Source organism: Oncorhynchus keta, chromosome 27 (assembly GCF_023373465.1).
Source record: "Oncorhynchus keta strain PuntledgeMale-10-30-2019 chromosome 27, Oket_V2, whole genome shotgun sequence".
Taxonomy (NCBI): domain Eukaryota; kingdom Metazoa; phylum Chordata; class Actinopteri; order Salmoniformes; family Salmonidae; genus Oncorhynchus; species Oncorhynchus keta.
The window spans coordinates 24,620,018-24,644,389 of NC_068447.1; the positions used below are offsets into that span (position 1 = coordinate 24,620,018).

General features: G+C 45.4%; 1 protein-coding gene across 1 annotated transcript in view; it reads right to left on the bottom strand.

The window, feature by feature from the left end:
- Positions 1 to 24,372, bottom strand: part of LOC118360283 (cadherin-4-like) — a 636,928-nt gene that overhangs the window by 47,384 nt on the left and 565,172 nt on the right. The window contains exons 9-10 of the mRNA XM_052482021.1: positions 13,096 to 13,233; positions 6,887 to 7,072 (exon numbers count right to left, since the gene is read on the bottom strand). Coding sequence (XP_052337981.1) covers positions 6,887 to 7,072; positions 13,096 to 13,233 — 324 coding nt within the window. The remainder of the gene's footprint in view (positions 1 to 6,886; positions 7,073 to 13,095; positions 13,234 to 24,372) is intronic.

Here is a 24,372-nt window from a genome sequence, read left to right on the forward strand (position 1 = left end):
GTAAAGAATTTGCAATAGTAAAGTTTTGAAACGCGTATTTGTTATTCAAATTAAAAGCCCAATGAATACTTTCCTTTGTGTAATGATTGAACTCCCACCACTTGTGGGACATTTATTTTGAAGGAACCTATAAATAACAACTGCACGATGACAGACAGTGACTGAAAGGCTGACAAACAAGTCACATTTACAAATAGTAGCTAGCTGGAAATTGTGCAAAAATGTGTTTTTCAAAGAAAAGGAAAGTAGACAGTGAATGTAGGGTGTTCCAGCAAGAGTGGTAATCGAAATCATTTTTATTGAAGTATCAGGGAAAGCTGTGTGCTTAGTGTGCAAAGAGAGCATCGCTGTCTTGAAAGACTTACAACTTATCCTGACACTTCCAGACGAAGCATTCAGAGAAATATAGGAATATGTCTTCTGAGCAGAGGGCAAGTGCATCGAAAGAGTTGCTTTCTCAGTTGCAAAAGCAGCAAGGACTTTTCACAAAACTGCATTCAGCAAATGACGGAATTGCGAGAGCTAGTTATGTACTGTCCCATAAAAGTGCTAAACATAGCAAGCCATTCACTGAGGGCGAATTCATTAAATAATGTTTAATTGACTCTGCAGCAATACTTTGCCCTGACAACAAAGAGCTGTTCAAAAATGTTTCCAGCAGTGATGCACGTGACATAGCGCAGTTGTTGATATTCTTACAAGGAATAACCACAGATTTTGAAATGACAGAGGAGCTTGCTTCAGTGCAGTCAATGAAGAGCAGAGCCACAGGGAAAGATTTATTGGAGGAGGTTAATAAGTGTGTGGCAAAGCTGGGACTGACTTTTGAAAAGTTTTCCAGTGTGACCACTGATGGGTGACCAAACTTGACAGGAAGAAAATGTGGCCTTTTGAAAAGGATACAAGATCAAGTAGCTGAGCTGAACCCAGATCAGAAAATTATTTTCCTACATTGCATTATTCATCAGGAGGTGCTCTGTAAGTGTGTTCTGAAAATGAGCCACGGTGTGGATACAGTCACTAAAGTGGTAAACTTCATAAGAGACAAATGTTTAAACCACAGGCAGTTTGTCTCACTGTTGGAAGAGACAGTTGGGTCATGCAGATCACACCTACCACACAAACATGAGATGGCTGAGTTTGGGGAAGGTGCTTACAAGGGTGTGGGACCTGAAGTCAGAGATTAATGAGGTTTTGCAAATGAAAGGAAAATGTGGATTTCCCTCAACGGCAAGATAAAGAATGGTTGGCTGATTTTTTCCTTCACCGTGGACATCTTGGCTCTCATGAATGAACTGCATTCCGAACTACAAGGGAAGGGCCTATTTGCACATCAGATGTACAGCCTTGTCAAAGCCTTCAAGGGAAAATTACTCCTCCTGACCCGCCAAGTAGAGGTCAACAATCTCACCCACCTTCTGACACTACTAGTCTTTTCCCTATCAGATGACCAGCGGGAGAAGTATACATCACTGCTGTGTGCTTTGAACAGTGAGTTCTCTCGTCGTTTTGAGGATTTCAAAGTGTTGGAAAATGACATGCTGTTGGTTTCCTCTCCTTTCACCTTCAATGTGGATAACGCTCCCACTGACCTGCAACTAGAGCAACTTTAGTCTGATGCAGTGATTGGAGAACTATTTAAAACAATGTCACTGATGCGGTTCTATGCATCTCTCGATGAACAAAACTTCCCAAAGATTAGGAGTCATGCTCAGAAGATGTTTGTACTGTTTGGGTCAAACTATGTATGTGAACAGACATTTTAAGTGATGAAATATACCAAGTCAAGGCACAGATCATCTCTAACTGACTCTCACCTCTCAGCAATCCTGTTCATAGCGACGTCAGAAACCATACCTGACTTCACTGCTCTAGTCAATGCCCATCAGAGACGTCACTCCTCATACTGATTGAGTAGTTTAAATGTAATGTTGAGCTCTCTCTCTTTGTGTTATTGTGCATACCCATTAACAAGAGTTCTGTCCGTGGTGCTGAATGCAAAGTGTACTTTTCCCTCTGTGTAGTTCATTGCATGTTTAATAATGAAAATACCATTCTATAGTTTTCATTTAATAAGGAAAATAATAGAACATGGATCTTGTTTATTTCTGTGCATGTTAAAAAAGTAAAATAGGTAGCATTTCTGGATGTGATTTACAGTAGATATGTCTGTCAACACAGTCATACACATGATGAAAAATCCTACAATATGATTCTGGCCCGTGATGGCAAAAATATATTATAATGTGGCCCACCATGGAAAATAATTGCCTATGCCTGCCCTGCACTATGGTTAGAAGAAATAGATGGGAGAGAAATAACAAGAGAGAGATCAAACTCACAGTGATATCTAACCCCCCCATTCCCAGAACACTTAAACATTCTCCTCCAGTTCCTCTGTCCCTCTATCCTCCACCTGCAGCTCTTGAGAGAGAGAGCGAGAGCAGAGCTGAGCCCTATTGACGATAAAGGAAGTAATGAACAGCCCTGGTGCTGAGCAGCGCTAGCTCTGCGCTAGCTAGGATGAATTGGAACAGCGTTATCGCTAAACTTAGAGGGACCTCTGCACCCCTACCTGTAATTACCCTGCTAACACTGAGTGAGTTAGGCAGGTCTTAAAAAATTCATGGACCGGCTGCCGTTGGGGCTGGCGCTCCCTGTTAAATTCACACTGGGTAAACTCCCCTCCCCTCACCGTGTGTGTATGTGTGCGTGAGTGGGAATGTGTGTGTGTGTGTGTGCGTACGTGCTCATGTGTGTGTGTGTTGGCTAGCTCCAGCCACCTACAAGGCGGTCTGCCGTGTGAGCCTAAAACGAAGTGACAGCTCTGGGCTGGCTTAATGACAACAACACAATTAGATTCAGGTAACCTCCAGAAACACACACAACAAATATGTTAGGTATTGCATGCTGCTGGCTGGCTCTGAGTACAGTTAGCGATCCAGTTGATGATTAGCACCCGGAGGCCGGTGTCTGCTGGTGACAGTAATGATTTGGAGCACATCTGTGTGTTGCTTCGCCTTAGTGTTCGTGTTAACGGACGCGGTAGGCGACGATATAAAAGCATTCATAATAAAGCAGCCAGAGTGATGAGGGGATTGGATCTGACAGATGCTATCGTGGTGTGTGCGTGCGTGCCTGTGTGTACTGATAATGAGAAGAGGAGGCTGGTGTTGATGTGCCCTGTCTGTCTGTCTGTGTGTGTGTGTGTGTGTGTGTGTGTGTGTGTGTGTGTGTGTGTGTGTGTGTGTGTGTGTGTGTGTGTGTGTGTGTGTGTGTGTGTGTGTGTGTGTGTGTGTGTGTGTGTGTGTGTGTGTGTGTGTGTGTGTGTGTGTGGGTGTGTGTGTGGGTGTGTGTGTGTGTGGAGGGAACCAGTGATGTACTGGGGCCCTATCAGAAGGCTGAACGTGCTTGGATCTCTTTGATCCATAGCCAGTGGTGCAGTGCTCCCTCTCCACCTCCCCTCTTTTCTTTTTGTCCTCTCTGACTGCTCTTCCTCTCTCTATCGAACCGCTTCCCTTCCCCAGCTCCCTCTACTCCTCCCTTCCCCTTCCTTCCTTCTCCATCCTCCTCCTATCACCTTATCCTCCCCTTCTCATTTCCTTTCCTCTCTCTGGCATGTAGTCACCCCTGTCATTTCCTATGCTCATCACACACTTCAATTTACATATCCTAATGACTTAAAGACGAATGTGTGTGTGGATGTTTGTGTGGGTAAGTACTTGCGTATGTGTGTGCATGTTTGTCTGTATGTGTTTGTGTGATGCCTCTGTTTTAATCCAGGATTTAAAATAAATGCGTATTGGTTCCCTAGACAGTTCTCTAATTGTGCAGGTTAAGACCTCAGTCCATGTTTATAGAGCAGCCATGCTCCCAGGTGGGCCGTCTCAGTAAACTTGTGAGAGATGTCAGTGTGTTCTGCTGATGTGCCTCCACTAGCAGCCAGAGAGGCCCCCTCGGTAAATACATACAACATCAATTCAGATGTTTCCCTGCTACCTACGCGTTACAGTTTTTCTGATGTGAAACCGATTAGAGTTGGTAGCCATTCCGGCTTTGGTGCCCAGAGAGACTCAAAGCCTATTCCACAGACAGTGGAATAGGGAAGTGAAGGGGAGGAGACAGGTTAAAGAAGGATTTTTAAGCCTGGAGACAATTGAGACATGGATTGTGTATGTGTGCCATTCAGAGGGTGAATGGGTAAGACAAAAGATTTAAGTGCCTTTGGTGCCAGCGTGACAAAGTGAAAATGTCGTTTCCATCAACCTTGCTCGCATTCCGCGCAATGCAGATATCAAAGAACACCGCAGTTCGCGGGCAAAAAGGTGTGATATAAATACAGTTTCCTTTCATTATGTGTTGTCGAATTCATCCAAATATTTGAGGCCATACTAGTAAGGTTGGCAATATGAGAGGTCTTCAGACAGATTTTTGTATTATTTTCCTTGAAAGAACTAGTGGAATTTTGAGTTCTTCTCTCCTATTTGGAAAGTTGTTCTGCCTGTTCTTTAGTTTGAGAGAGATATTCTGAGAGAAGGTTTGTGTCTCCTTCCTCTGTACATAAAAAAAAAAAGATAAAAACTGTATAACACAATCGTGGAAAACTGGTTCATATATTCCAAAGTCAATAGCAAATGTGACTATGTATATATTTCTGTCACCATTAATGTATTTAAAGCCTATTCCGGCAAGTTATCCAAGTATTTGCTGGCTCGGCTAGCCATGTTAACAAAGCTCTAACTTGCACTATAACATGCTGACCAAGCCGGACATGCACCTGTATGCGCATGTTGATTTTGTACACCCACACCAGACACGATCAGGACACGCCGGTTAACATATCAAGACAAACTCTGAACCAATTATATTCATTTGAGGACAGGTTGAAAAGCATTAAACATTTATGGAAATTTAGCTAGCTAGCTTGCTGTTGCTAGCTAATTTGTCCTGGGATATAAACATTGGGTTGTTATTTTACGTGAAATGCACAAGGTCCTTTACAATTAATCCACAGGTAAAACAAATTCCTTTCTCATCGACTCTCCTCCTTCCTCAGGCTTCCTTAGTTTTTTTTTTACTTCTTTGAACTTTATATGGCGGTTGGAAACCAACTTCACCGTGCATTACTACAACCAACTGGAGTGTGGACGTCAGTTCATCTTTCAATCACCCACATGGTTATATGCTCCTAAACACCAATGAGGAGATGGGATAGGCCAAACTTGCATCGCGTTGAGCGTCACAAATAGAACCTATTTATATTTTAGCACCTGGCCATGCAGATGCCTGCGAGCAGTGTGGTTGCAATGATTGAATAACATGTATGGGTACATTTTTTGTGTGCACGCTCTGCGAGCGGTGTGGTCAGCATGTAAGTCAGTGCACTGTAATGTCACACTCTATTGCTAGCAGGTTATTGAAATATGAAGTGAATGTTTTTTCATACTACATTTAAAATGTTTATATAAAAAGGGTTGTACTTGTGCACTGTATTTATGGATTGATGTCAGTGCCAATAACTGGAACGAATTGCAAAAATCGCTGAAGTTGGAGACTTATATCTCCCTCACTAACTTTAAGCATCAGCTATCTGAGCAGCTTACCGATCCCTGCAGCTGTACACATCCCATCTGTAAATAGCCCATCCAACTACCTACCTCATCCCCATATTGTTTTTATTGACTTTTTTTGCTCTTTTTCACACAAGTATTTCTACTTGCACATCACCATCTGCACATCTATCTATACTCCAGTGTTAATTTGCTAAATTGTAATTACTTCCCTACTATGGCCTATTTATTGCCTTACCTCCTTACGCCATTTGCACACACTGTCTATATACTTTTTCTATTATGTTATTGACTGTATGTTTGTTTATTCCATGTGTAACTCTGTGTTGGTGTTTGTGTCGCACTGCTTTGCTTTATCTTGGCCAGGTCGCAGTTGTAAATGAGAACTTGTTCTCAACCGGCCTAACTGCAAAAATAAAAGGTGAAATAAATAAATAAATACTAATTAAATCACATTGAGGGCATTACTGTTGCTCCTATCTAAAATCTATATTGTGTCTTACCTAACCAGTGAATGTGTGGCTGTGACCATCCTGTCAATGCCTGTCATCACTGTTTAATATCTTTTGCGGCAGATAAAAACTAAGTCAACCTGAAGTGTGGGTGTCCGGGTGGCTATATACAGTTGGTTACACCAGGCGCACAAGTTTGTGTCAAGAACAGCAAAGCTGCTGGATTGTTCTCGCTCAACAGTCTCCCATGTGTATTAAGAATGGTTCACCACCCAAAGGACATCCAGCCAACATAACGCAACTGTGGGAAGCATTGGAGTCAACATGTGCCAGCATCCCTGTGGAACGCTTTAGACACCTTGTAAGGTCCATGCCCCAGCAATTTGAGGCTGTTCTGAGGGCAAAAAGCACGGGGATGTGCAACTCAATATTAGAAAGGTGTCCTTAATGTTTTGTACACTCAGTGTAGATCTGACATGCAACACATAATTGATGAATGGGATAACAACACTGTCTGTACTCCATCAACCTCAACCTTGGTGAAGACATATGTTTTTAAAATAGATATGATAAGTTCTAGGTGAGAACTGGAGAATATCAGTGCTGCATACACCAAGAAAGTGTCAAATTTCACCATTCTGGTCAAAAAAAGTTGTAAATTGCTGAGGTGTGGTCACTTTTGAGGGCTCAAGCTCTTCTTGTTTCTTCTTTTATATTTTAGTTAATTTATTATTGTACTGTGAGATACTTACTGCACTGCTAGAAACATAAGCATTTCACTGTACCTGCATTAACATCTGCTAATCTGTGGATGCGACAAATAAACTTTAATTAGATATGTCTTGGTTGGTCGCAGTGCCTTACCTTCACCACAGTAACCATGCCGTCATTGGTGTGTGGGTCAGTGATGATGGTGAAGTGACCTATGGGGTCACCGCTGATGATCCTGTATACAGCGTTCCAGTTGGGCGAGCGTGGCTGGTCGCGGTCAATCACGGTCAGGTTGGCAACCGCAACATTGATCCGGTTCTCTGGAACCTCCCCCGAAAACTGGGAGGGGAAAGAAAAAGGGAGAGAGAGATTAGAGGAAGTTAGAGGAAATCTTATCCTTTGTAAGCAGTCAAATGGCTTAGTTATCATGTCACTCCACAAACTACTCCAGAGCATTAAACTAACTAAACACCCTACTGTCCTCTGCCTCCACGTTCTGTCTTGTTCTGAATCATTTTCTTGTTGCGCCCTCCTACTCCCATCTGTGGTGAGAACAGAGTATTCTTCCTTTCTGTTCTTCTGAGAAACTGAGGGAGCGAGAGAGAGAGCAAGGGATGGAGGGAGAGAAAATGCCTGATTTTGGGAAGGCTCAAGCAGCAGTGTGCATGTGTTTGTGCCTCTTTCTGAGTGGGTTTTAGAGGTTCTCTCGCAGCAGAAACGTGCTCTGTCCTGATAAGACCACACAGCATAAGAGTGAGCTGCTGCCTGTCATGCGTCTGTCTGTAATGTTTGGGAACTGATCACAGCTCTACAGCCGTTACAAGGTCAGGGGACTCTCTCTGTATGCCTGGACCGTACACAATAACAACATTAGCCCCCTTACCTACCCATGACCCCCCAAATACCCCCTACCAACCTTACCTCCGCCCCTATCCACCCCATCACCAGCACTAGCAGTGGTTTCCACGTCTTTCTTCATCTCGTCATAGCAACAGGCGTGTAGTACAGCTATAGCGCCGCCACACAGAGTCACCGTGTCGTCATGGGTAACAGGCATGGAGGAGCCGTTGAGCCTCTTATGGTGAGTGTGGGATATCAAAGAGTAAATCCCCGGCCTAAACACTCCCAACAGACCATAATACCCTGCCATGCCCTCACAGAGACACAAAGAGACACAGAGACCCAGCACACAGACACAGGCAGATTAGGGAGCTGTGGCAAGAGGGTTGTCTATAGAGAACCGATGACATTCTTAAAGAAACAGAGGAGTGGTCCTGTTGGTCTGCTAGGATTGGATAAAGAGGCAGCGTGTGTGTCCACACTCTTAACTAAGTCTGCTTTGCCGCTGCTATCGGCTAGGCCAGGGTATACTCCATACTAATTTGAGAAAATAGGGGGAGGCATGGGGAAGTGTAGTGGAGGCAAGGGGAGGTGTAGGGGAGGCAGGGGGAGGTGCAGTGGAGGCAGGGGGAGGTGTAGTGGAGGCAGGGTGAGGTGTAGGGGAGGCAGGGGGAGGTATAGTGGAGGCAGGGGGAGGTGTAAGGGAGGCAGGGGGAGGTGTAGTGGAGGCAGGGGGAGGTGTATGGAGGCAGGGGGAGGTGTAGAGGAGGCAGGGGGAGGTTTAGGTGGAGGTGTTTTGAGGCAGGGGGAGGTGTAGGTGGAGGTGTATGGAGGCAGGGGGGAGGTGTAGGGGAGGCAGGGGGAGGTGTAGGTGTAGGTAGAGATTAAGGGAGGCAGATGGAGGTGTATGGAGGCAGGGGGAGGTGGAGGTTAAGGGAGGCAGGGGGAGGTGTAAGGGAGGCAGGGGGAGGTGTAGGGGAGGCAGGGGGAGGTGTAGGGGAAGGCTGGGGGAGGAGTAGGGGGAGGTGTAGGGAGAGGTAGGGGGAGGTGTAGGGGGAGGTGTAGGGAGAAGTAGGGGGAGGTGTAGGGAGAGGTAAGGGGAGGTGTAGGGGGAGGCGGGGAGAGGCAGAGGGAGAGAGGGGGGTGACAGGGAGCTTCATCATGGGGCCCAGGTTATGTAAGGATGAGGCAGGAGAACAAGATGCAGGCAAAGCTGGTGTTCCTACTGGCTGGGGTTATTCCTCACTACTGAGCATGGGGTACACACACATGCATGCACGCACACAAACACGTCTACGTTTTTCTAAAACTCACAGAAAGAAACTACACACCAATACAGACACACATAAGCTGTGTTGAATACCCATACTAATGTACTGTATACCACATACTTATTAATGAGTATATACTACATACTATAAGTTCATTTTAGTATACTGTAAACGAACGGTATCCTTTCAGTTGATGGAACTAGTGCTACACCTGTCTCCTGGAAGTTGATGCTGTTGCTATGTAACTTCTGGCTAGCTTGTTAGCATAATAAATGACTAGCTAGACATCTTATGACTTCATTAACAATGTCCATTGAGAATGCACAATGACCATCTCACTTAGCTATGCTAAGAATGATGTGAATAATCAAGTCAATAAACTCTGGGTAGTTAGTTAGATAGCATATAGTTAATATACTGGCAAGTTCAATGTATTAGCAGCCAACTAATGTTATGTAGCTAGCTAACATAACGGTACATACTGCTGTAATGATATGCTATGCGGTTCGTAAGGATAGCGTAGCTAACAAATTGTCAGCCAACATAGCGTATAACGTAACTTATTTGAAAAGTCATTACTTTATTACATTGCTCAACATTTTCTTAACATTTGTCATAATTAGTTAAAGCAATGAATTTGTATCTGCTCTCATTGGACTTTGGCAGCATATTTTCCGAATGTAGTTCGACATCCGGAAACTTTTTGCATACTAACTATATCCATACTATGACCAATAAACATACTACATACTCAATTTACGTCACAAATAATATGATCAGTGCGGATAGTATAAGTATTCGAACACAGCAATACTCTATTACAGATAATCACACAAACAGACAAGCACATCCACTTTGAAACACACACAAACCCCACCCACTGCCTGTCTGCCCACCTTGAAAAATAGGCCAGCCTCTGATAGGCCTGATGAAATATTAATCTCAAACATTAAAGAGAAATTCCCCAAACGTTCTATTTCTGGGACGCTTTGATAGATTTACTGCAAACCCTAAATATTTGCATAATGGCATGCGTTGTCGACAAAATTGATTTTATGTAGCCTACTGGTAAACTGAATGATTTATAGAGGGAGCTTGTAAAAAGTGCTCTGCTCATCGTGGCTCTAAGACCTTTACTTTGCAAAATAACAGGGCCAATCATCATCAATATCAGCCAGAACATTTATTTAGCTACCCCCATCTGTGCTGGGTGATTGAAATGCACTTTAACCCACACAAATACAGTGGATGAGACTCCATCCGTTACAAACTACTATCATCATTACCCTGCCACAACTGTAGAATCCTAATGCAGTAAAGAAGAGTCTGATTTAAAATGGGCCTGACTGTGTGTGTATGTTCTCCGAATGGACATGTTATAGCTAGAATAGTACATCATATCTAATACTGTACCTCCTTAGTCACTTCTTACCTACCACACTCTCTTCACTCACTTGTCCTTTAACCCACCACCAGATGGGTGTAAATAACAAGGAAGACATTGAATATCCCTTTGAGCATGGTGAAGTTATTAATGTCACTTTGGATGCTGTATCAATACACCCAGTCACTACAAAGATACAGGCATCCTTCCTAACTCAGTTGCTAACTTCACCTTGAAGCCAATTGTGACTTGAAAACAGAGTTTAATGGCTGTTTAATGGCTTTGACAGGAAAAAACTTAGGATGGAACAACAATGTACTGTAGTTACTCCACAATACTAACCTAATTGACAGGGTAAAAATAAGGATGCCTGTACAGAATACAAAACATGCATCCTGTTTGCAACAAGGCACTAAAGTAAAACTGCAAAAAACGTGGCAAAGAAATGTACTTTATGTCCTGAATACAAAGTGTTATGTTTGAGGCAAACACAACACATCACTGAGTACCACTCTTCATATTTTAAAGCATGGTGGTAGCTTCATTATGTTATGGGAATGCTTGTAATTGACAAGGACTAGGGAGTTTTTTTTATGATATAAAGACTAGAGCTGAGCACAGGCAAAATCCTAGGGGAAAACCTGGTTCAGTCTGCTTTCCACCAGACACTGAGAGACGAATTCACCTTTCAGCAGGACAATAACCTAAAACAACAGGCCAAAAATCATCAGTGCACTGGAGTTGCTTACCAAGACGACATTGAATGTTCCTGAGTAGCCTAGTTAGAGTTTTGACTTAATTCGGCTTGAAAATCGACAGAAAGACTTGAAAATAGTTGTCTAGCAATGATCAACAACCAATTTGACAGAGCTTGAAGAAGTACAAAAATAATAAGATGCAAATATTGTAAAATCCATGTGTGCAAAGCTCTTAAGAGACTTACCCAGAAAGACTTACAGTTGTAATAGCTGCCAAAGGTGATTCTTACATGTATTGATATTTTAGTGTAACATTTTTATAAATGTTTTACAATTGTTCAAATTGTTTCCACTTTAACAATACAGTGAAGTTTGTGTAGATCGTTGACAAAATGTTTGAATGAAATCCATTTTAATCTCACTTTGTAACACAACAAAATGTGGAAAAAGTCCAGGGGTGAGAATACAGTACTTTCTGAAGACACTATGTGTGAAGCATCATAATCTAAACTGTTAGGTCATCTTTCTGATGTCCCTTTCTTTCCTCTCACTTCTGTCTCTTACCTTTCTTATATCCCTGTCTTCCCTGCTCTCCCTCCATCTCCCTCTCTCTTGCTAAATGTCCTTCGTTCCTCCCCTTCTTCCTCACCTCTCAGTGCTCTACTAATGATTGTACCGTGAAGCTCTCTACCTGAATAAGCTGTTTCCTGTTGCACTGGAGTGCTGATAAACAACTGAATTAATCAGCTCAGATCACCCCCTGGGCCACCGGAGAGCCCAGCACGCCTTAATGACTGACACGGGGTTAATGAGACACACGCACGCACGCACGCACGCACGCACGCACGCACGCACGCACACACACACACACACACACACACACACACACACACACACACACACACACACACACACACACACACACACACACACACACATACACACACACACACACACACACGACTACACATGCTCAAGGGCGAGTCCCCAAATTTTACAACAATCTCAGATCAACGTGAAAGCTTCTCTCTCTCTCTCTCTCTCTCTCTCTCTCTCTCTCTCTCTCTCTCTCTCTCTCTCTTTCTCACCTCACCTTCTCTAGCTGATGGGGTGTGAGAGGGACATTTCATTGTGTTTGCCACATAAGGAATATAAGTTAACTCATACAAACTATAACCACCTGCACTGTGTAGTACCTGTCACACATACCCAGGACCCAGATTCCAATTCAGCTCATGTCCTGACATATCTTTGCTTACAACCATAAGATGAGTTATCTTCTTAATTGCTTACACATAAATAACTTTAAAAGGTCTGAAGTATACCTCCTCTGCTATACACACCCTCACATGCTCCAACAAAGTAACACAGAATCATTGCTCCCTATACACCATTGTGTCAAGCACCTCGCTGTAGAAATTAGTGCCAAAGAATCCCTTTACTTACTGTTTCAGCTAACCCTCCCTTACTCTTTTAGCCATCCTACCCATTCAAGCCATCCAGAGTTTTCTTCGTTCCCAACTATCTTCGTTCCGAACATTCGTTCTTCGTTCCCAACTTTCTTCGTTCCCACTATCCCTGCATCCCTCCACACATTTACTATGTCTGACAGCACAGTGCCTCCAGGGTACAACTGTGTGTGTGTCTGTCTGTCTGTGTCTTTGGTGTGTACATGTGCATGCACTTTTTGAGCCCAGGCTTGGTTAAGAGGTACTCATCACTGCTGGGGGAACTATAACAATCAACATTCCCCGGGTAAGCAGAAGATGTATGAATACGTTGGCAGCAATGTGTGCTAGTCTCCATGCCATTTGATCACACACTTCATTCTTTACTTTGATTTGGCCCTGTGCCTCCAGGAATGTATTTTATATACGTTAAGGATCATCCTCATAACCATTATCACCACTATTATCATAAGTAGGTCTACTTGCTATTGTTTTCTGGGTGATGAAAGCTGAAGATTGGACATTTATTTCACTCAGGTCAGGTGTGTGTGCTTTCTCTGAGATGATGCAAGGGCTGTCTCACCCCTTCCCCTCTCCCTCTCTCCTCATCCCTCTCATCTTCTATCCTTCCCCCTGAATTCCACTCCTCCATCTCCCATACCTTCCCCATCTTCCCCCTCCCCCTCCATGTTCCCCTCCCCCCTCTCCTCCCTCCACTCACAGTTCTGGAGGTGAGCTCGGGGGGGTTGTCATTGATATCTGTGACAGAGATGATGGCGGTGGCCGTGTTGGACAGGCCAAAGTTTAGGTTGCCCTCCATGTCCGTGGCCTGGACGATGATGCTGTACTGGGACACTTTCTACAAGACAAACACACAGAGAGAAGAATATAAAAAGTTAAGCAGAGCAACCAGTGATCAAACAAAGCACCCAATGGTCAAATACACAGTGTACAAAACATTAGGAATACCTGCTCTTTCCATGACAGAGACTGACCAGGTGAATCCAGGTGAAATCTATGATCCCTTATTGATGTCACTTGTTAAATCCTCTTCAATCAGTGTAGAGGAAGTTGAGGAGACAGGTTTAATAATGAATTTTAAGCCTTGAGACAATTGACACATTAATTGTGTACGAGTGCCATTCACAGGGTGAATGAGCAAGACAAAATATGTTAGTGCCTTTGAATGGGGTATGGTAGTAGGTGACAGGCAAACCAGTTTGAGTGTGACAAGAACTGCAACGCTGCTGGGTTTCCTGTGTGTATCAAGAATGGTCCACCACCCAAAGGAAATCCAGCTAACTTGACGCAACTGTGGGAAGCTTTGGAGTCAACACAGCATCCCTGTGGAACGCTGGACACCTTGTAGTCCATGTCCCGACCAATTGAGGCGGTTCTGAGGGCAATAGGGGATGGTGTAACTCAATATTAGGAAGTTGTTCCTAATGTTTTGTGTACTCAATGTACACACAACTGCATAATAAGTACAAGGAGGTCAATGTATCATTTTCTTTAGGTTGTGCAGAAACAATAATCCATATAATCCACATTTTGTCTCTCTCTCACACACGTTAGGTTGCCTCTACACCCATGGTTCTCTCCCCAGCAACAAACCTTGAGCCTGGTGACAGCTTTGCCAGTGTAGGCTGGTCTATCTGTCTGTCTGATGTAATTAGAAGCAAAGGGACTCGTTTATCCCCTCCCCTGGCTGTCCCCTCCCCTGTTCTTCCTACTCTACACCTTACACCTGTACCTTGGCCTCTACCCCGGGCCCCATCACTCACCTTAATGGGAGCCCAGGCACTTTGAAAAGGAACACTGTGGTGAAATTGTTCTTCAAAATCAAATCAAATTCATTTGTCACATACACATGGTTAGCAGATGTTAATGCAAGTGAGCAAAATGCTTGTGATTCTAGTTCCGACCATGCAGTAATATCTAACAAGTAATATTACCTAACAATTTCACAATAACTGCCTTATACACACAAGTGTAAAGGAGTGAATACGAATATTCACAAAAAAATATATAAATGAGTGATGGCTGAATGGCATAGGCAAGATGCAGTAGATGGTATAGAGTACAGTATATACATATGAGATGAGTAATGTAGGGTATGAAAACATTATATGAAGTGGCATTGTTTTAAAGTGGCCAGTGATACATTACATCAAGACGGCAAGATGCAGTAGATGGTATTGTCACGGTTTTCATATGGTGAAGGAGAGTCGGACCAAACTGCAGCGTGTATATTGCGATCCATGTTTAATCAAACATCTTAAACACGAATAAACACAAACACTACAAAACAATAAACGAAACGAAAACCGAAAACAGCCTATACTTGTGTCAACTAACACAGCACAAGGACATCAAGACACTCAGGACAATCACCCACAATACAACCAAAGAATATGGCTGCCTAAATATGGTTCCCAATCAGAGACTACGATAAACACCTGCCTCTGATTGAGAACCACTTCAGACAGCCATAGACTAACCTAGAACACCCCACTATCTACACACCACATACAAAAACCCATGTCACACCCTGGCCTGACCAAATACATGAAGAAAAACACAAAATACTACGACCAGGGCGTGACAGAACCCCCCCCCCCTAAGGTGCGGACTCCCGAACGCACCTCAAATCAATAGGGAGGGTCCGGGTGGGCGTCTGTCCATGGTGGCGGCTCGTGGACCCCACTCAGTAAATGTCTTAGTCCCCTCTCCTTGCGTCCCTAGATAGTCCACCCTCGCCACCGACCGTGGCCTAGTAGTCCTCACCCAGAACCACACTAGACTGAGGAGCAGATCGTGACTGAGGTGAAGCTCGGGACTGAGGGGAGGCTCGGGAGTGAAAGGAAGCTCAGGAGTGAAAGGAAGCTCAGGAGTGAAAGGAAGCTCAGGAGTGAAAGGAAGCTCAGGAGTGAGAGGAAGCTCAGGAGTGAGAGGAAGCTCAGGAGTGAGAGGAAGCTCAGGAGAGAGAGGAAGCTCAGGCAGGTTGATGAATCCACCAGATCCTGGCTGACTGGCAGATCCTGGCTGACTGGCGGATCCTGGCCGACTGGCAGATCCTGGCTGATTGGCAGTTCTGGCAGATCCCGGCTGACTGGCAGATCTGGCAGATCCCGGCTGACTGGCAGATCTGGAAGTGTCTGGCTGACTGGCAGATCTGGAAGAGCATGGTTGACTGGCAGATCTGGAAGATTCTGGCTGACTGGCAGATCTGGAAGAATCTGGTTGACTGGCAGATCTGGAAGAATCTGGCTGCTCCTTGCAGACTGGCAGCTCCTTGCAGACTGGCAGCTCGTTGCAGACTGGCAGCTCTGGCTGCTTCATGCAGACTGACATCTCTGGCTGCTTCATGCAGACTGACAGCTCTGGCTGCTTCATGCAGACTGACATCTCTGGCTGCTTCATGCAGACTGACAGCTCTGACTGCTCCATGCAGGCTGGCAGCTCTGACTGCTCCATGCAGACTGGCAGCTCCTTGCAGACTGGCAGCTCCTTGCAGACTGACAGCTCCTTGCAGACTGACATCTCTGGCTGCTTCATGCAGACTGACAGCTCTGACTGCTCCATGCAGACTGACAGCTCTGACTGCTCCATGCAGACTGACAGCTCTGACTGCTCCATGCAGGCTGGCAGCTCTGACTGCGCTGAACAGACAGGAGACTCCGGTAGCGCAGGAGAGGAGAAAGGCTCCGACAGCGCTGGAGAGGCGGGAGACTCCGACAGCGCAGTCTGGTGCGGGGAGCTGCTACCGGAGGGCTGGGGTGTGGAGGTGGTACTGGATAGACCGGACCGTGCAGGCGCACTGGAGCTCTTGAGCACCGAGCCTGCCCAACCTTACCTGGTTGAATACTCTCGGTCGCCCTGCCAGTGCGGGGAGGTGGAATAGCCCGCACTGGGCTATGTAGGCGAACCGGAGACACCGAGCGCAAGGCTGGTGCCATGTAAGCCAATCAGAGACAACGATAAACACCTGCCTCTGATTGAGAACCACTTCAGACAGCCATAGACTAACCTAGAACACCCCACTAAGCTACAATCCCACTCTCTACACACCACATACAAAAACCCATGTCACACCCTGGCCTGACCAAATACATGAGGAAAAACACAAAATACTACGACCAGGGCGTGACAGGTATAGCGTACAGTATATACATATGAGATGAGTAATGTAGGGTATGTAAACATAATATAAAGTGGCTAGTGGTAAATTGATTACAACAACTTTTCCATTATTAAAGTGGCTGGAGTTGAGTCAGTATGTTGGCAGCAGCCACTCAATGTTAGTGATGGCTGTTTAACAGTCTGATCGCCTTGAGATAGAAGCTGTTTTTCAGTCTCTCAGTCCCAGCTTTGATGTACCTGTACTGACCTCGCCTTCTGGATGATAGCGGGGTGAACAGGCAGTGGCTCGGGTGGTTGTTGTCCTTGATGATCTTTTGGCCTTCCTGTGACATCGGGTGGTGTAGGTGTCCTGGAGGGCAGGTAGTTTGCACCCGGTGATGCGTTGTGCAGACCTCACAACCCTCTGGAAAGCCTTCCGGTTATGGGCGGAGCAGCTGCCGTACCAGGCGGTGATACAGCCCGACAGGATGCTTTCGATTGTGCATCTGCCTCCTGAGGTTGAAGAGGCGCTGCTGCGCCTTCTTCACCACGCTGTCTGTGTGGGTGGACCATTTGAGTTTGTCCATGATGGGTACGCCGAGGAACTTAAAACTCTCCACCCTCTCCACTACTGTCCCGTCAATATAGATAGGGGACTGCTCCCTCTGCTGTTTCCTGAAGTCCACGATCATCTCCTTTGTTTAGTTGACATTGAGTGTGAGGTTATTTTCCTGACACCACACTCCGAGGGCCCTCACCTCCTCCCTGTAGGTTGTCTTGTCGTTGTTGGTAATCAAGGCTTCCACTGTAGTGTCGCCTGCAAACTTGATGATTGAGTTGGAGGCGTGCATGGCCACATAGTCGTGGGTGAACAGGGAGTACAGGGGAGGGCTGAGAATGCACCCTTGTGGGAACCCAGTGTTGAGGATCAGCGGGGTGGAGATATTGTTACCTACCCTCACCACCTGGGGGCAGCCCGTCAGGAAGTCCAGGACCCAGTTGCACAGGGAGGGGTCGAGACCCAGGGTCTCAAGGTTTTTGGATGGTACTATGGTGTTAAATGCTGAGCTGTAGTCGATGAACAGCATTCTCACGTAGGTATTCCTTTTGTCCAGATGGGATAGGGCAGTGTGCAGTGTGATGGTAATTGCGTCGTCTGTGGACCTATTGGGGCGGTAAGCTAATTGGAGTGGGTCTAGGGTGTCAGGTAGGGTGGAGGTGATATGGTCCTTGACTAGTCTCTCAAAGCACTTCATGATGACGGAAGTGAGTGCTACGGGGCGGTAGTCGTTTAGCTCAGTTACCTTAGCTTTCTTGGGAACAGGAACAATGGTGGCCCTCTTGAAGCAGACTGGTATAGGGATTGATTGAATATGTCCGTAAACACACCGGCCAGCTGGTCTGCGCATGCTCTGAGGGCGCGGCTGGGGATGCCGTCTGGGCCTGCAGCCTTGCGAGGGTTAACACGTTTAAATGTCTTACTCACCTCGGCTGCAGTGAAGGAGAGACCGCATGTTTTCGTTGCAGGCCGTGTCAGTGGCACTGTATTGTCCTCAAAGCGGGCAAAAAAGTTATTTAGTCTGCCTGGGAGCAAGACATCCTAGTCCGTGACTGGGCTGGGTTTCTTCTTGTAGTCCGTGATTGACTGTAGACCCTGCCACATGCCTCTTGTGTCTGAGCCATTGAATTGATATTCTACTTTGTCTCTATACTGACGCTTAGCTTGTTTAATAGCCTTGCGGAGGGAATAGCTGCATTGTTTATATTCGGACATGTTACCAGACACCTTGCCCTGATTAAAAGCAGTGGTTCGCGCTTTCAGTTTCACGCGAATGCTGCCATCAATCCACGGTTTCTGGTTTGGGAATGTTTTTATCGTTGCTATGGGAACGACATCTTCGACGCACGTTCTAATGAACTCGCACACCGAATCAGCGTATTCGTCAATATTTCCATCTGACGCAATACGAAACATGTCCCAGTCCACGTGATGGAAGCAGTCTTGGAGTGTGGAGTCAGCTTGGTCTGACCAGTGTTGGACAGACCTCAGCATGGGAGCCTCTTGTTTTAGCTTCTGCCTGTAGGCAGGGATCAGCAAAATGGAGGGACTGCAGAATGGGAAAAGGCTGGTTGAATATGTCTGTAAACACACCATCCAGCTGGTCTGCGCATGCTCTGAGGACGCGGCTGGGGATGCCATCTGGGCCTGCAGCCTTGCGAGGGTTAACACGTTTAAATATTTTACTCACGTTGGCTGTAGTGAAGGAGAGCCCGCAGGTTTTGGTAGCGGGCCGTGTCAGTAGCACTGTATTCTCCTCCTAAAAGTTGTTTAGTCTGTCTGGGAGCAAGGCATCGTGATCCGCGACGGGACTGGTTTTTCTTTTATAGTCCGTGATTGACTGTAGACCCTGCCACATACCTCTCGTGTCTGAGCCGTTGAATTGTGACTCCACTTTGTCTCTGTACTGACGCTTAGCTTGTTTGATTGCCTTGCGGAGGGAATAGCTACACTGTTTGTATTCGGTCATGTTTCCGGTCACCTGCCCCTGATTAAAAGCAGGGGTTTGTGCTTTCAGTTTTGCCCGAATGCTGCCATTAATCCATGGGTTCTGGTTTGGGAATGTTTTAATAGACGCTGTGGGTACAACATCACCAATGCACTTGTTAATAAACCTGCACACCGAACCAGGGTATTCGTCATATGTTGTTGTACACCGCAATAAGGAACATATCCCAGTCCACGTGATCGAAGCAATCTTGAAGTGTGGAATCCTATTGGTTGGACCAGCGTTGAACAGACCTGAGCGCGGGTGCTTCCTGTTTTAGTTTCTGTCTATAGGCTGGGAGCAACAAAATGGAGTCGTGGTCAGCTTTTCCGAAGGGAGGAAGGGGGAGGGCCTTATATGCGTTGCAGAAGTTAGAATAACAGTGGTCTAGGGTTTTGGCAGCCCTGGTAGCACAATCGATATGCTGATAGAATTTGGGGAGCCTTGTTTTCAGATTAGCCTTGTTAAATCCCCGGCTACAATAAATGCAGCATCAGGATATGTGGTTTCCATTTTACATAGAGTCCAATGAAGTTCTTTCAGGACCGTCGATGTGTCTGCTTGAGGGGGAATATACACGACTGTGATTATGATTGAAGATAATTCTCTTGGTAGATAATGCGGTCAGCATTTGATTGTGAGGAATTCTAAGTCAGGTGAACAAAAGGACTTTAGTTCCTGTATGTTGTTAGGATCACACCACGTCTTGTTAATCATAAGGTATACACTCCCGCACTTCTTCTTACCAGAGAGATGCTTGTTTCTGCCGGCGCGATGCGTGAAGAAACCAGGTGGCTGTACCGACTCAGATAGCGTTTCTCGAGTGAGCCATGTTTCCATGAAACAAAGAACGTTAAGTCTTGGGTGTCTCTCTGGAATGCTACCCTTGCTTGGATATGGTCTACCTTGTTGTCAAGAGACTGGACATTGGAGAGTAGTATGCTCGGGAACGGTGAGCGATGTGCCCGTCTACGAAGCCTGACCAGAAGACCGCTCCGTCTGCCCCTTCTACGGCGCCATTGTTTTGGGTCGCCAGCTGGGATCCGATCCATTGTCCTGGGTGGTGGGTCAAACAGAGGATCCACTTCGGGAAAGTCGTATTCCTGGTCGTAATATTGGTAAGTTGATTTTGCTCTTATATCCAATAGTTCCTCCCGACTGTATGTAATAAAACCTAAGATTACCTGGGGTAACAATGTAAGAAATAACTGCATTCTTAGAGCTGTGTGTAGGGCTGTAGCGATCACGACATTTCGTCAGCTGGTAATTGTCAAGCAAATTACTGATGGTCTCACGGTAATTGACCGTTAATTAGCATAAACACGTTTAGCATCTCCTGGCTTCCACACGTAGCCTACAAGCCCCTAATGCAGACCTTTGGAACATCTACATTTATTAAAAGTCTAATAAATCCATGTAATATAGCCTACACCATCACAATAAATCCATTATATATTTAGACAGGTCTAAAGAAATATGATATGAAGAAAATGTAGTCTATTTCGGAAGGACAGAACAGCATACTCTGAGTTGTCCTTATTTTAGGCCCAGATATGGCTACATTAGTTAATTTAGCAGACAAGATTTGCTTAGAATTCTGTGGCAATCTTTTTAATTATTTGATATAATGAAGAACACAATTGAACACAGCTTAATAAAATAGAAAGGATATTTGCTTCAAAAGTTTTCAAAGGAAGTGCACACGTGGCTATTCTGTGTTGAGCGGTTAACAACAAAATGGATCCTCCTTATATGCTTCATTTAGAGCTATTTATGCAACTTTATTTGTGATACAAACGTTGGGCTATATGTTTTGATGTTTAATACATTCTGAGGCTGCATGATGGAACTCCAATGATGATTTGAAAAAAGTTGCAAGCTGCCCACATTTTATCAGTCTCTAATTCAAAATTTGACGAGCACTTGATAATATTCTCACCAGGCCTCAAATTTCCTGGCAGCATTCCTCTTGTGTGGCCATAATGCACCCTAAAAAAATCCATGCCTTTTGTAGCCAAAGTGGCCGTTGTGCCCTTGGATTGAATTTAATAAGCAAATTATAATTCCCTTCTGCTGTCTGCGGTGCTCCGAAGCACCTCTCACTCACATGGTTCTCTCAGATGTAGCCAATACCCATCACGTGATCAGGTTCTTCTCACAGGTATTTCAAATAAGAACTAGGCTACAAGTGAATGAAATCAAATAACATTTTATTGGTCACATACACATATTTGGCAGATGTTGTTGAGGGAGAGGCAAAATGCTTCTGTTCCTAGCTCCCGAGTGGCGCAGCAGTCTACGGCACTGCATCTCAGTGTTGCGGCATCACTACAGCCTGAGGTTCGATCCCAAGCTGTGTCACAACCGGCCGGCACTGGGAGTCCTATAGGGCAGCGCACAATTGGCCCAGTGTCGTCCAGGCTAGGTTGTGTACTCTTTGTTCACCCATGACTGCGTGGCCACGCACGCCTCTAACTCAATCATCAAATTTGCAAGCGACACAACAGCCTACAGGGAGGAGATTTTTCAAAAAGTGCTCTTCACTGGCGAGTGGTGGTTTTGTCTCACCAGGGGTGATGGTCGGATTCGCGTTTTCGTCAAAGAAATGAGCCGAGGCCTGTACTCTGGAGCGGGATCGATTTGGAGATGGAGGGTCCGTCATGGTCTGGGGAGGTGGGTCACTTTAAAGTGACCAGTTCCATTTAAAGTCACCAGTGATTCCATGTCTATGTACACAGGGCAGCAGCCAGGTCACAGTTGTGAGTGATGGCTATTTAACAATCTGATGGCCTTGATATAGAAGCTGTTTTTCAATCTTTTGGTCCCAGCTTTGATGCACCTGTACTGACCTCGCCTTCTGGATGATAGCGTAGTGAACATGTTGCGGTGGTGCAGTTGCCGTACCGGGCTGTGATACATCTAAATTGTACATATGTAAAAGTTTGTGAGGGTCTTAGGGGACAAGTCTTATTTCTTCAGCCTCCTGACATTGAAGAGGTGCTGATTCACCTTCTTCACCACACTGTCTGTGGACCATTTCTGATTGTCATTGATGTGTACGCCGAGGAACTTGAAGCTTTCACCTTCTCCACTGTGATCCAGTTGATATGGATAGGGGCATGCGCTCTCTGTTGTCTTGTGAAGTCCACTATCAAGTCCAAATCCTTTGTTTTGTTGACGTTGAGGTTATTTTACTGGTACCACTCCACCAGAGCCCTCACCTCCTCCCTGTATGCTGTCTCGTTATTGTTGGTCATCAGGCCTACAACTGTTGTGTTGCTTGCAAATTTGATGATTGAGTTGGAGGCGTGCATGGACACGCAGTCATGGGTGATCAGGGAGTACACACGACCTAGCCTGGACGACACTGGGCCAATTGTGCGCTGCCCTATGGGACTCCCGGTCCCGGCCGGTTGTGACACAGATTGGGATCGTACCCCAGGCAGTAGTGATGCCGCAACACTGAGATGCAGTGCCTTAGACTGCTGCACCATTCGGGAGGCCCCATCAGACTTTTCTTCATTTAATGTTATCTTTACATATACTAAATAATATTCGTTTTGACTTCAAATGGACCATTATCATACACCTGTCTCGGACCAGGGGCACGGGGAAAAATACATGTAATCTATGCACTTAAATAGCGAATGGAGGACTATGCACTTAAATAGCGAATAGAGTACGCTTTTCCCATGGTTCATGTTCATGCTAGCCAAGTAGGCTATACTCCTGTTGTAAAGCAAAGCAATGTGCTTAATATTAGGAAAGTTGATAAATAAATATAGCAGGCCCAGCCTATGGGATTTTCCTCTTTTTAATAGAGGCCATCAAAACTCTGTTTTCTCAAGCAATTGCATAACCTATAGAAATCTTGTACGCCATGAGCTAATGGGCACTCCTTTTCAATTACATTTGCATTGATGTCAGAGTGATTAGACATGGTGGAGGAGGAATAATGATCTGGGGCTGTTTTTCATGGTTTGTGCTAGGCCCCTTAGTTCCAGTGAAGGGAAATCTTAATGCTACAGCATACAATGACATTCTAGATGATTCTGTGCTTCCAACTTTGTGGCAACAGTTTGGGGAAGGCCCTTTTCTGTTTCAGCATGACAGTGTCCCTTTGCACAAAGAAAGGTCCATACAGAAATGGTTTGTCAAGATCGGTGTGGAAGAACTTGACTGGTCTGCACAGAGCTCTGACCTCAACCCCATCAAACACCTTTGGGATGAATTGGAATGCCAACTGCGAGCCAGGCCTAATCACTGAAAAGAGTCCCCGCAGCAATGTTCCAACTTCCAGTGGAAAGCCTTCCCAGAGGAGTGTAGGCTGTTATAGCAGCAAAGAGGGGACCATCTCCATATTAGTGCCCATAATTTTGGAATGAGATGTTTTGCGTGCAGTTGTCTGCATACTTTTGGTCATGTCGTTTGTATAGGACCAAGGGAAACCAAAACAGCTGTGCCACTCTGCTGAGCTGTCCATGGCGCTGCAACCAACCCTTAGAATGCTGAAATATTAAAAAAAATATATTATAATTGTATGTACATGTGTTTTTGTGAAAAGTGTTTGTGTGTATGTGTGTGTCCCTCCCTCTCTTCCACCTGTACCAGACTGCTGTTAATGGGCTACAGACAGGCAGGCAGGCAGGCAGACAGACAGACAGACAGACAGACAGGGGGACAGGGGGGACAGGACCTGGGAGCTGTCAGGATAATATGTCTCTTCTCTGGAATTCCCAATTACACTCCCAGTGTCTCCCTCCACTGCTAATTACAGAGTAAATATCCCAATTAGACTGTGACTCCAAATCAGGAGGATTAGACAGCTCAGCTCAGCAGTTGCCTCTCAACCCCCCATAACCACACACACATTCACATGCACTGACACACACACAGTGACATCCACACATGCACACACAAATACTCAGCCACATGGACACACAAGCGTGCACAAACACATACACACACACACCCTCCCACATAAATACACATGCTTCCTCTTTATTTTCTTAACATGTTGTCTAGGAGCACTAGCTAGCCTGCCAGCCCCAATATTGGTGATCTACAGTGTTTACACAAGGCCCACTACTTAGACAAGTCAATAATTATGTAGAGCACCTCGGAAACTCTAAACCACTTCACCATTACACACGACACTGCACTGTTACTGTAATGTACTAACTCTACAGAGCTGCTGTCACTGACTCTACACTTCATAGACCAGGAGGAAACAAAGGGAAAGAGAAAAGACCCAGAGGCCTGTATCTGAGAAGTCTACAGGTAAAAACAATCAAGAAGGAAAGTGAGAGCTAAGGATAAGAAGAGCAGTA